Source organism: Anastrepha ludens, chromosome 5, assembly GCF_028408465.1.
Source record: "Anastrepha ludens isolate Willacy chromosome 5, idAnaLude1.1, whole genome shotgun sequence".
Taxonomy (NCBI): Eukaryota; Metazoa; Arthropoda; class Insecta; order Diptera; family Tephritidae; genus Anastrepha; species Anastrepha ludens.
In genome coordinates this window covers 20,158,780-20,172,822 of record NC_071501.1, presented here as the reverse complement: position 1 = coordinate 20,172,822, position 14,043 = coordinate 20,158,780, and the positions used below count along the sequence as shown (strand labels likewise).

The 14,043-nt window shown below is 40.4% G+C and overlaps 1 protein-coding gene across 2 annotated transcripts in view; it reads right to left on the bottom strand.

Moving 5' to 3' along the window:
• LOC128865196 (uncharacterized) overlaps positions 1-14,043 on the bottom strand; it is a 21,069-nt gene extending 7,026 nt beyond the window's left edge. For both annotated transcript variants that reach the window (XM_054105301.1, XM_054105302.1), the window contains exons 1-13: positions 12,695-14,043; positions 11,714-11,998; positions 11,160-11,420; positions 8,356-8,521; positions 8,096-8,288; positions 7,562-8,016; positions 7,048-7,487; positions 6,890-6,984; positions 6,611-6,829; positions 4,314-4,630; positions 3,125-3,609; positions 2,933-3,063; positions 2,538-2,852 (exon numbers count right to left, since the gene is read on the bottom strand). In XM_054105301.1, the coding sequence (XP_053961276.1) occupies positions 2,538-2,852; positions 2,933-3,063; positions 3,125-3,609; positions 4,314-4,630; positions 6,611-6,829; positions 6,890-6,984; positions 7,048-7,487; positions 7,562-8,016; positions 8,096-8,288; positions 8,356-8,521; positions 11,160-11,420; positions 11,714-11,928 (3,292 nt within the window). In that variant the 5' untranslated portion in view covers positions 11,929-11,998; positions 12,695-14,043. The remainder of the gene's footprint in view (positions 1-2,537; positions 2,853-2,932; positions 3,064-3,124; positions 3,610-4,313; positions 4,631-6,610; positions 6,830-6,889; positions 6,985-7,047; positions 7,488-7,561; positions 8,017-8,095; positions 8,289-8,355; positions 8,522-11,159; positions 11,421-11,713; positions 11,999-12,694) is intronic.

Sequence of the window (14,043 nt, the reverse complement as noted above, 5' to 3'; positions counted from 1 at the left end):
AGTTGATGCAAACCGACGAATAACAACATGATGGCAAATGTGTTGGATCCGAATGGCCAATATATAATTTAATTAAATATAGGGTTTTCCCTTTAACAGGTGTTATTTAAATATATAAAAGGCTATCGACAGATGATTAACGATTTTTTATGGCCGAAATTGGATGGTATTGATCTGGGTAACGTTTATTTTCAACAAGACGGCGCTACGTGCCACACAAGCAACGAAACCATTGATCTTTCACGGGAAAAGTTTCCGGACCGTGTTATCTCTCGAAGAGGTGATCACAATTGGCCACCGAGATCTTGTGATTTAATACCTTGCGACTTTTTTCTTTGGGGCCACGTGAAAGAGAAGGTCTACCCCAACAGCCCAGAGTCGATTCAAGACCTCAAAGATGGAATTCGTGAGGCTATCGAGGACGAGGACGTAGGGCAGCCACTTTGCAATTCGGCTATGGAAAATTTCATGAAAAGGATATTGTCTTGTAAGCGTGGTCGTGATGGTCATTTGCCTGATGTTATTTTCCACTAACCTTACCGCATACCTTCCTCTTTATAATGAAATAAACATCCGATCATTTATATTAAAAAATAGCGTTTTCTTTGAATATCAAAATAACACCTGTAATTGGAAAACCCTTTATGTATTCATTATACGAAGATCGTCTTTCATTTTCACCAAAAACAAAAAAAAAACGAAATTACTTTCCGAACAACCCAATAGTATGCATTTTCTCAATCGAATTAGAATTTGAGGAATCGTTCCTAAATTCGTGATTTTTTTTGAAAGGAAAAACATAATCAAATTCTCATTATGTTTGCAGGATTGCTCGCTAAAGCTAACGGACGAAGGCGAATTTATTGTAAATCCACCTTATCATGGACTGTCCAACTCCACAGATCTCTAACGAAGGTGAATTGAGTACTGTAGGTGGCGTTTTCCCAAAGCAGTTATTTTATTTTTAGCGAGTTTGACAAATCTGATGTCGAGTCCCGTACCAGTGCAAAAAAAAAAACAAAAGGAAGATAAATCAGATTTTTGCGAAAATTCAGTGAATGGCTTGGTAATTTAAACTAAGCAAACTAATGAAAACGAAGTGCCGCCTGTTAAATTGTGAAAGCACAAATTAATATAAAGCCTCCAAATACAGTTTTCTTGCGTTTGGCCAGAAAGTGTGTGTGTGCATATAATTTCTTCTGTTTGCTCGTTTCCACTGCTTTCGCCTACAAACAAGTAATTCCCCTTCCTTTTGTTTGTTTATTCATGGGTTCTGACGACACAGCGAATTCGGAAGGCGCAACCTGGTGATCTATCATCCTTGGGTTCTGACGACACAGCGGATTCGGAGGGCGCAACCTTGTATTCTATCAGCCTAATGATATTTGCAAGTTTTTTTGCTCTCATTGAGTGTAAAACTAATGCCCTATTTATACGATTTCCCATCGATGAAGGATTATAGATTACCAGGCTCGGCCATCAGCTATGGTGAAAAACGTCTCCGGGGACTCAGCAACGAAGTACTTGAGTAAAGGCTGTGTTGATTTTTTTCGGATATCACCAGCACAATCTCAGTGTTGCGGTAAACAAACCGTTGTTATGACCCATGATTCAATTATTAAATAAATTATTATTGAATCATGGTTATGAGCAATCAGCCAATCAGCTGACTGCTTCTAAATCACCGAGAGCTGGTTAAAGGTTTGATCTTGGCCACACTTCTAAAAATCTTTTCACCATTCATGTCTATGTTGTTGGGTTGTTGGTGCTGTAATAGCATAAACACTTCCCAGAAATATTTAGGATTTGGCTGCCATAGCCGAATGGGTTGGTACGTGAATACCATTCGGGAATGCATAGGTTCCAATCTCCGTGCATGAAACACCAAATGATAAAAAAAGTTTTTCTCGGTGAAAAAAACTCCTTATAAAAAACCATACGGAGGCAACATCTCCGTGTCTGATGTGCTACATTGTCTTGAGGTGATGTTTTAACTTCCTTGGAGTGTTTGAGAGAAATATTCTGCGAAAGATCACGGCAGGCGATGGAACAATGAGATGTAAGAGCTTTGCGGAAACATAGACACAGTGCAGCGAATAAGGATTCAGTGGCTCCGTTGGCCAAGTCATATCGTCCGAATGGATACAAACGCTCCGAATTTGAAACTATTCCATGCGGTACCAGCTGGTGGTAGCAGAGGAAGAGGAAGGCCTCCTTTGCGTTGCAAAGATCAAGTGGAGAAGGACTTGGTGTGTACAAAAGGGTAGCATGAAAAAGAATCCAACGACTGATGTGCTTTGTCCGACTCAGCCAAAATGGCTTAGCGGTTATCGCGTCAATCAAGAAGAAGAAGATGGTTTAACTTTTATAATGATATTAAATTTCCGCTAAAGGAACCTTATATAAGTACATATTTCCAAAGAAAGGGAGATGAAGATACGAATATTAGAATATGGAACCTTATGTAGATATAACTCTTTAAAATTAAAATTTAATTAAACCTAAATTTGTGCAAATTTAATGAAAATATCACTCACTCTTCTTCGCTATCAAAAGACTCGTTACGCGACGTAGAGCCTCTCTTGGTGACTTATTTAAAAAAGATGGCGTCAAATTTGGCGGCAACGTTAACGGTTTCCTCGACTGCCCGGTACCAGACATGCCGGCAGCACTATCCCAAACGCGCGATGAGCTCAGACGATCAATATTTTCGGTAGAGGCTGGGCGCATAGAGCGTTGTTTCGGATACCAGCCCCGTGCTGGTGCACCGGCCAACCGTAACATCTCATTCGAAGCAAGCGCATGGTTCATAGAACGTTGCCGGCACATACCTGCGCCGAATGTATTGCCACCTGGGAAATGATAGCGATATGAAATTAAATCAGTGGAATGAAATTCTTTTTTACGGCGACCATCAAACAGAAATACGTACCACTTGGCATTCCACCCAACGTGTTGCCTATATTAATACTGTGTGATGTGCTGGAACGAGGTGCTGTGCGCGAACCGCTTATGGCACTTTCGGGTTGTCGTCTGAACGGGGTGCGCGGTATGTCACAGCTTCTATAAAGGTAATAATGAAATTAGTAGATGCTATATATTTTTCCTAATAGTCTGCAGTTACCCTCGTGCAAAAATTGGTGTCTCCGGAAGACTGCATGAAGTTTGCAAACGCAATTCTTCGCGCGGCGATTGTTTCAGGCTCCGTTTGGTGCCATAGGAAACATAACGCTTCGTTGAGTACGAACCTTCGTATTGAGATCCCGTTGGCGTAGTAATGCCGCTACCGTAACCCAACATTTTCGGTGATTTTTTCTTGTAATGCGAATCAATGGACCAGGATTTCATCGTATTCACTGAATGTCCACGATGTGGTGGCACAGCTGGTGGCATATTCTCGAAAGCGGGCGGTGGTAAGGGTGGCAAATCGTTGCTTAGATAACGCAAAGCGTTCATATTGTCACGATTTCGACGTTCATCGCCCAAGGAGGAAGGCGTATGAATTTCGGCAGTTGTCGTCTTCTTAAAACCTTTAACAAGGCTGCGATTGCTCTCATTAATCAAGAGGGCATCCTTCGGTGACGGTGGCAGTGGTAGAGCATCGTAATCCTAGTAATTGGGAACGGAATTAATTGTATATACATACATCGTGCATACTTTAAGGATGTATCACAGAAACTAGATATCCTATACCAAAACTTAGCTAGTTTAGGTATTTCAACAAAAAAAAACTCTACTAATTCTTATTTGAATCAATGGTTGTTTGAGGGTGGTGAAACACTTTAGGTGAGTTTTGGTAAGGGAACTTTAAAGATGATAGATTACCAAGTTTGCTATTTAGCTATGGTGAAAAAGATAATTGTGAGGGGAAATTTGACTGCCACGTCACTTGGGGATTCATTTCCTATGTATTTATACACTCGACCAATCAATCGTTATTCAATAGAACGATGCAAATATTAGTGAAGACTGCGTGGTTTTTTTTGTATATCACTAACACAATCTCATCGCGAGCCGCAATTTGCACGATCATTTCACCTGTATTTACACACTCGTCCAATTAGTCGTCCCGACGGCAACGAAGTGTCATTGGTTAATTTTGTGTAAAACACCAACATAAACTCATTTTTTTTGTAAATACACCCCAGTGACATTAGGTGATTCTGTCAAATTCGCTCAGAGCCGAATAACAGTTTGTTAAAGAGCTCACCCTTAAAATCTTGTCACCATGAGGAAACTTGTGAAAGTGCAAATTTACTGTTTCCCCTCGTTATCTAAATATGCGAAAGAAAAAATTTATTCACAATACTCACAAATAAGTCCGGATTAGATGACGGTGGCGATGGTGGCAATGGACCGAATGCACTTTGAGACAGCAGCATCTCTTTTGCGCTCTCCGATTTATGCACACCGGGACGAAATTCGAGTGGACGTTTAGGATGCGCACCGCCTTCAACAATACGTACCGCCGCAATATCTCCACGCAGTAATGCGTTTATATTGCTGTCGATATTCTCAATTTGTTCAATAGGCGCACCGCTATAGCTGAAATCGCTGTATTGTTCTTCTTCCTCTTCAAGTGTTGGCGCTAGATCGGTGTGTGGAGTCGTTGTTGTTGAGGAGCGTAAGTCTGCAAAAGAAATACAAAGGCATTAGCGAAATAAGAATGGACACGTGCAGTTAGACAAGTTAGATAGTGAAGTGGCGCAGAATTAGTCACCGTTCGGAAGGGTTATAATTTCTGCAAATGGTGTCGTAAGCCAATCATATTTGACACTTGTGAACTCAACAGCTGCATTATACAAACCGACAAATAATCGAGAGCTTAAAGGTCAAAATAAAGTTTTCCATTATTCAAAACAATTTCCATTTCTCTAAATAAGTAAAAAAGTTGTGCAAAAACAAAATTGGACGAGAAGTTTAGAGCCATATTGCAATTAATTTTTCTTCCGTAAACACAAATTGGGAATGCTGAGACGCTAGTATCTAATCACGTACTTTGGAGAAGCTTTCTAGAGGAAAAGCAGCAATCAGGAAAAAAAATATAGTCCAAGTAAGGTATTGATTGTAAGGTAACGTTTGACATCTTTTTTTTTACATTTTTCCTTAAAAAAATAAATCATAAACTAACGGATACTTTTGCCCGCGCAACCAATACGAGAGCCTTTTTTTTTTGACCGGACAACTAGCGAGTACAGCACTCTCTCACAATTAAGTCCATTGTACTGCACTTGGATTCCCTTTTTATTTTCTTTAAATCTACCCGACCTCCGAAGAAATCTGAGTAGATGTTGTGGTGCGAAGGAGCCAAGGTGGTCGATTCTTAACACATCAATGCCAAAGATCTCAAATCTGATTCGAGCGAAGTCGGGGCAGACACACAGGAAGTGGTCCGCCGTCTCATCCTCCTCTTCACAAGCTGGGCAAAGTACACTGTCTGAGATGCCCAACCTTTCCATGTGCTTCGCCCACAGAAAGTGGCCCGTCATCAGTCCAACCAGCTGTCTGCAGTCCCTTCTGCTTAATGACAGAAGAATTTGCGACAGTTGATCGGACATGACAGGTAACATCAGTTTAGTCCATCTGCAGCCTCTCTCAGCCTGCCCAGCTCGCTTGTGGGTTGTAGTAACCCATTTGCTAACCGTGGCTTTGATGGCTGCAGTAGGGAGTGGTAGAACGGGCTCCGAGCCTCAGTGCCCATCCTAGCTAAGGAGTCAGAGGTCTCGTTACCCGCGATACCCACGTGTCCCGGGACCCATGTTAGCATCAGGCTATTATGTCTACCGACATAGTTCAGCCTAGATTTCCAGGTCTCGACTACCCCTGATGTGGTTGGGGGGCTGTCTGAGGTCATGAGCGCAGCTTGACTATCGCTGCAGACACATATAGAACTGCCTCTCCATCTGTTTTCCACAACAAAGCTCATCGCTTCTTGAACAGCATAAACCTTCGCTTGAAACACAGATCCTTGCATTCCAAGGTATGCATCGGTGGTCTGGATGAGTACTCCTCTCTCTGGGAGTCAGGACCTTATCAGACAGATCAGGCATGGACTTCGATACGAGAGTCTCTTGCTTTTGTTTTTGGCTCCGAGTCAAGAAAGAAACTACCTTTCTTTAGGACTCGAGATCTAAATCCGTTTAGTTACAGAAGAAATGTATTAGCCCGCTGTGCGAAAGTTCGAATCTACGAGCGTGAACATCAAATAATAAAAAACGTTTTATCGAATAGAGGTCGCCCCTCGATAGGTAAAATGGCAAATCTCCAAGTGTAAACTCGGCTGACTGTTAAAGACTTGCTTTAGGGCGAAAGTATAGAACGTAGTAATTTAGTGGGACAAAGCTATTGAAACTGTAACATGCCATCTAGCAAGAGGGTTTGAGACTTGCGCGCTATCAAACTACAAAAAATGGCAGTTGAAAGCAAGCGGCATCTCGCTTACCGCGAAGCAGGTTTGTAAAAAAAACATTCTTCCTACTTTTTGCGGTCTTCACTTGCGTCGTTCCGCTTAGTTAACAAGTAAGCGAGCGTTTTAAGCAGGTGAAGACTGGCAGTTAAAACTGTTTTGAGCGCCTCAAATACTCCACTATTTTTTTTTTTTGTGTCTTACCTGCAAACTCTGATCCTTTCATACAGCCTGCGGCATCGTTCTTATAAGCATACAAATTACAAGCATCGAAACTTTTTTTGTTCGAAAACAAGTTAGCACTGTCGTTCGATTCATTTTCCTCAGTTTCTTCATAGCTGGAAGACTTTGTGTTGATCGAGTCAGTACTGCGTCTTTTATTTTCTCTTTTAAGCGATGCCTTCTTAGTAGGTGCCAGAAGTTCTATAAAATGCAAAATATTTTTAATATATAAAATTTCTTTTAGGTTATTATGTCGCCAACCTTCGGAGGATGAACGCTCTCCTTTATGCACAGCCAACATTTCTTTGGTAAAAATATTTGGTAATTGTGGTTCCAGATTTAAAGAAAGGCGGTCCCTATAAATAGTTTTTCGTTGAAACGTAATAAAAAAACATAGTTTTCTCTTATGTGCGACTCACCTGGGTGATGGCAAAGTGGGTCCTACAGGCGCTACTAATTCTATGCTGTGTCTGGAATTCGAGCTTAATGTCTCATTTGGCTTGCAGTTTTCGTGACCTTCCATCGATGAAAACTCTTCATAGTCGCTTTGGTCTTGTGTGCGCATACCATCCAAATCTTCAGTTTCATTGCGAAATATATCCATTGTGGTTGGTGGTTTCTTTGTGGCCCGTCGTATTATAAATGTGCCTTTGCCCAACATATTTGTATGGCGATACAAACAGTGATTTAAAATATCCGCCGTGGTCTGGCCCGAGCAGTGGTCTGGCCCATCCAATGCATCTATAACAACCGGTTCTCGACGGTACCCACGTTCAGCATCTTTGGAATAAAATGAATCACCAGTCACTATGGGTAAAGGATATCCGCCATTTTCCGTCTTAGCAATGCAATCGGCGGTCTGGAAAATATCGAATAGTATTTATATGAAAATGCATGAAAAAGCAGGTGTTTGTTAGAGGTTTTCGAAATTACATGTTTGCGTGGCGGCTTTTTCTTCGCTGAACTTCGCGATTTCTTTTTGTTGCTCTTGAAATGTATCTCCCACGCAATGCCAGTTTGTTTATGTGGCGAGGAGTGTGAAGTGATTGGCGACAATGATTGCTCTTCAATCGAATCGTCCGAGAAATCATCTTCACTTACTAATCTAAATTCATTTGTAACAAGATCCTTACGTATATATGGCTTTTTCAAAATATTATTAGGGATATCTGTCATTTTGCTGCTATCCAACAAGCCCACACAATTCGAACTTGACGAGGAAGATGAAGAGGAAATCGATGACAAAGGATTAAGCATGTGACAAACTTCTTTGTGTTTCTCAACAGAGGATAAAATACGCTGTGGACGATTAGCATTTCGTTTGTGTTCGGCTGATGGTGAATAACGGCCGGGATAGATAGTAACGGGATGCTCATTTAGAATTGGCTCTGGAATGGGAAGCGATATGGAAATATGACATTACTTTTGGTGAAATGATGAAATTTCTCGTATGTAACCTTCTATTACCTGGTAGCTTTGCCAGTCCACCGCGTAGCACTGCATTATGTACCGCACTAATATCGATACCCAGCTTATTGCGTTCACCATTACAGCTAACGCCGCGCGTCGTTTTACCGTCCAATGATGTAGAGCGCGCACCACAACATGGAAGACTAGAGTAGTTGTTGCTCGTCAACGCAGAAGCTGGACGCGCTTTTGGCTGCAATGAAAACATATTTTTTCACTTAAAAAAAATGGTGCACCTATGCATCCGAGTGCATTCGTACCAAAGTGGATTGTATAATATTTTGATCGACAGGCTTCTCCAAGCTTTGGCAGGTAACATCTGTGGTGTTGTTAAATTCGTGAAACTCTTGAGTTGGTGTCGTGACTGGTGGTACATTACTGCCTATACTGCTCTGTGAGACATTCTCGAAGTCTTGCTTGTGCATGCTAGAAGGTGATAGAGAAGTTTAAATGAGTTTTTTCGAATATGAAAAGTCGTATTAACGACACACTTGGTGAAAATGTAGCTGCCATAAAAGCAAATCTAGAAACCTTAATAGCTAAACTACAGCCTTAATTTAGTAAGCATCGTTTAAAATCGCATAAAAGATTCCAGAGATGTGACGAAGCTCAGACCGTTAAGCGGCTCTCTGCAATTTGGAAGGAATCAGCTGATTGGCTGATGTAACCGGAGTCATGAAAGCGGTTGGTTTACGAAAAAAATTGAGATTGCGTTGATGATATAAGAAAAAATTAACGCAGTCTCCACTCATGTTGCCATGGATGAGACCTGAGTCTATCATCACGATCCTAAATCAAAACACCTAAGTGGCTAAAATATGGTGCTAACCTGGTCCTTCGACTCCAAAACGAGTTCGTGTTCAGAAATCGGCCAAGAAGATGTTACCATCAGTTTTTTGGGATGCGAAAATAATTTAGTTTGTGGATTACTTGCAGACTGGTAAAACAATAAATTCTGAATATTGTTGCAACCTTTTAGACCAGCTCAGGGGGGAAATTCGTAAAAAATACCCAGTTTTCATCAGAACAATGCACCGTGTCACAAGACCATTTTGACAATGGCTAAAATCCATGATTTAAATTCGAATTATTTGAGCATCCACCGTGTTCACCAGATTTGGCCCCTAGCGATTTCCATCTGTTTCCAGACATGCAAAAAAACCTTAGGGGTAAGCGGTTTTCAGATTCTCCCTTAAGGGATGGAATTCAAAAATTAGAATCCCGTTGGAACAAGTGTATTGATGTTCAGGTAGGATATACTGAATAATAAAGTGTATTTCAGACCATAAAATTGTGCTCTTCTCAACGAACCGCAAAACTTATTAAAGCACCTAGTAAGTGCCATAGTCAAACAGACTAGATACTACATTGAGAACAATTAGCCTTCGGGCAGGCATTTTAGGTGAAAATTGTGTTCTGAAAATTGCGCGCTTGAAGAGGCAACAAATTATTGGAATATCCCCGTTGAGAGTTTTGAAATCTTTTTATAGTAGATACGAATAAACGAATATTGTAAGTGAAAAATAGTTTCATATTTCAGAACACTTCCTCTTCATATCGTGAAGTTGCAGTCGCAGATAGAGTACGTAAAGCTACGACGGCGTTGTACTCCTGCGGGAGGCTAATTGGGGAAAAAATGGGTTTGAAACCCAGAATAAACACTGGTTGTACACAGCCGTAGTTAAACCAATTCTCTAAGGTATTGCAATATGGTGGAATGCCCTTGAGAAGGGCGTAAACATTAAAAGAGTTATCAATGTCCAAAGACTCGCATCTATTCTCACAATCGGAGCAATGTCAATCACCCCCGCGAAAGCACTGTATGCGATATTAAATTTCCTTCCGGTAGACCTGCAGGCAAGATACAATGCGCGCAGTGCGGCAATAAGGCTGAGCACTTTAAGTAAGTGATCAAACAAAGACTATGGCCACGGTAAAATCCTCGATGGCATGTTGTAGCTTCCCGAGCATGTGGAATTTGCAGTCTCGCCTATACTTGCCCTTACAACGTTCACGACGCTCCTACACTCGGAAGAAGAGTGGGAACGAGACGAGGTAAAACAAGTAAACAAGTAAATAAACAAAGTTTATCCGTGTATACACGGATGGCTCAAAGCTCGAGGGCAGGGTGAGCGGAGGTGTATATTCTGAACATCAGAGGATGTCCGTCAGTTTTCGGCTTCCCGACTACTGTAGTGTAATGAAAGCCGTGACACTGGTACAGTGTGATGTGATGCCTGGAGATGATGTCTACATTTTCATTGAAAGCCAGGGCTCTGTAGAACCGAGGGAAACTGTAGAACCGATGAACTAGCGAAAATCGACACCAAATTGACCGATGAGTACATAGACAATGATATAAGTATACCCTTGCATACATGTAAACTACTTAGCTTAGAAGAAACTGTAAGAGCAGCGAATGAAAGGCGGCGTAATGAAGCCACTTGCAAAATCATCCGACAACTGTGCCCGACTCTAATTCTAAACGCGTAGAACTTTTACCAAGACGAGAAAAGCTTAGTCTTAGCACACTGATTTCAGGGGCACTGCCTAATAGGTAGGTACGCCCAGAGGATGGGTGTGCAAGCGCATGACTTCTGCAGAAGTTGTCTAGACAATCCTTCAACGAACTGGAAGATCTCAGCTCTGTCAGAATCAAAGACCTTATAAAATTTTTGAAAAGTACACACCGGTTTTAGGAGAGATAAGGATAAGTTCACCATGCGGGATCACAATGGGATATGAGCCTGAGTGTGTCCCGCTTCAATCTAACCTAATCTATCGTGAACTTTTTCAGCTCTCTCGTCGTTTAAGCAAATGGCCAGCAGCGCTGAGCCGCTCAGAAGTAAAATGTATACTTAATATTATTGCACACTATTACTTGAATACCAAAAAAAAACTTCCACTTTTTCTAACATGAAAATTCTCAATAAAGCGAAGTTCAAATTAGCTGCGTTTCACTGTCAATACCTTCCGGTGGTGCATACCATAATTATTGAAGTTACTAAACAAACAATATAAGCGATTCCCCCAAACACAACCCCTTCCATTCATAACCACTCACTTCTTTCGACTTAAACTCATGTAACCATCATCCTCGGACTGATTTTCACCGTTACCACCTGCGTTCGTTGGCTTTGATGTGTCTTCGAATTCAGAGATTATATCATCTAGCACCTTAATAGGTTCGGGTATTTCGTCTGGTGAAAAATTGCTATGCGCCTCATGGGTTTGTATTGAGGAGGGTGAAGTAGGTGTTGATTGCTGATGTTGCTCTAGCTGCTGCTGTTCCTGTTCAACGTCCTGTGCCTGCGTCCTTTCGTGACTGTTGATTAATTAAATCAGAAACAAATTCAATTAGTTTTGCGCTACGAAAATGATGAGCGACACAGTAACTAAGCGCAAAAGAGAGTGTGAGAGAGAAGGAGAGAGGGCTGTTATAGTGGAATAGTGAGTGACCGAGTGGGTGAGGGTGCGGGGGAGAGAGAATGATAGCTGGGCAGAGGAGTGGAATGTGGATGAAATGGAGTGGGTAATAAATTCCTTGTGCAAAAGAATGTATGCATGCAAACTATATATTTTTGTATACGCATTTGTGTTAGTGTTTTTTGGTCATACCAAGGTGTTGCACAAAAATCCTTTTTGGAGTTATCATCTTCGTTTTCGTGGACTTCAGGTGATGTTGCTACTTCGGCATCTGCGCCAGTTGTTTGTATTGATTCTTCATCGACATGCGAACCCAGCAAATTGCTAGAATTTGCACAATTGCTAATAGATTCCTCCGAACCGTTATTAGATTCAGGCTGATGCAGTAATTCCGATGAAGTGGCCATTATTATATTTAAATTTTTTTGTTTTGTTTTGTTGTTTTTTTATAAGCGTAGGGTAATAATTTATAAAACTCTGCTTGAGAAGAGTGAGAGAAAGAGGGGTAGAAATGGGGAAAACTTATTTAATTAGGCGTTTTGACACTTTTTTCACATAAAATTGTATGCACATACACGCATATGTATGTATGTATTTATATTTCTGTAGATGCATTTAAATTGATTCAAATATTTTCATCACATGATTTAAGCAAGTATTTATATGCCAATTAATTATTTCTTTCTTTTTTTTCTCTTTTTAATTACTTAGTTACATGCCAGTGTGCCGTGCACATTTCACACTTTATATTTGTATATAATTAGTTGCACCGGCAATAGCTGCTAATCTCAGCGCTATATTAGCTTTTTGTCATAAACACTCAAATGCGCACTGTGCGAAATACAGAGCAGCAAATACTCTGAGTAGGCACAGTTGTGCACAACGCAGCTATACACACAACCATCGACATATATCTTTGCATGGATCTATACGTACATGCATATGTATGTATGTATATATGTATGTTATATATCGGGTACATAATTTTCACAAAACCTTCTTGCTTATTTGGAGCTTGGAGCTTACAGCTTACATTAGATTTTTTTACCTACTCTTTTTAATCTCATTTGCGTTAATCTATTTATTTTCTATTCACTCTTTTGCATGCTGCAGTTAAGTATAAATAAATATTAAAAAAACATCATTTTCACTTTGCACATAAATAATATTTACCCGGAAAATCAACAACTACATATATGTATGCATGTATGTATGTAACAACAATTTCTGCCTTTTCCTTTTATGCCCACCGAAACAGAAATTTTCGCAGCACAGCAAATAAAATCAGTGAAAATACAATATCAAAGTGCTACGATGAATGAATTTAATACAGCAATGCAATGAGAAGAGCAGTGGTTGTTGTTGCTGTTGTAGCTTTTAATGCCGCTGCTGCTATTGCTTTGCCACTGCTGGTGTTTTAGCTATGGCTATATGGCTTTGGCTATGGCTATGGCTGTGACTGTTGAAGTATCGGAGTCTGGCATCGATTTTTTCATATTTTTGTAAGCGTTGCCTTTACAGGATATAAAATATCGTTGTCGTTGTTTTTGTTTTTATTATTGTTGTTGTTGTTGGTGCTTTTCTTTTTATTACCGACGCCGCTACCACTGCCTCTGCTGCTGTTGTCGTTCATGTAATCGCTGCTTTGGTTGGGGGTGTGCAAACGCACGGCGCTGATTTCGTTTCGTATCCAACTGTGAAAGGTCACTTTGGTGCAAATACTACAATACATTTCAACACTCAGAACGACATTAAATTTTTGGTCGAGTTGATTTTTTCGTAAGGATTTATTGTATATTTCCTTTTAACAGCAGCAGAATTGAAGCGAATAGAATTTCGACTTCCTTGTCATTTGCAGCAGCAGCAGCAAACGCACAAAGAACACTTGCACATACTTTGCACACATACAAGTCGTAAAGTAGCCGTATGTGTATGTGTGTATGTGTATAAACAATTTTCATATGAACAACGACGAGCACTTTTCCTTTCCTTTTAACCGTCCGCCTGCATTAGCACATTTGTAACACTGTGCGCGTTTGCTAGTGTAAGCGCATTTCCATTTTTTCCTTTACTTTTTATTCTAAGTAGCTTTACTTTATTTTTTATTTTTATTTTTTGTTTTCTTAGTTTTTGCTTATTTTTCCGTCGCAATTGTCTTTTTAGCGGCTTTCACATTTGCCTGTTTTATCGATTATTTCCAACGTTATGATGCGGTTATGTGCTTTCTACACATTCTATGCAATTCTTGTTCTTTTGTCCGTTTCCGTATTCCCCCAAAAACCAAAAAAAAATATGTATAAAAGAACCTTTGCTTTTCCCAACTTTGCAAATTTTGCAAGCACAGCTCGAACGATCACGCCAACTTGAGTTACATTATTAGACTGGCTGTAGTAGTTGTCGTCGCCGAGGCTGTCATCATCATCATTCATTGTTGTTGAGTTGAATTAGTGAAAAAAAGTATCTAACAGTTACATATTCGTATGTGTCTCACCGTGGAGCGAATGAGCGTACTTGTAGATACT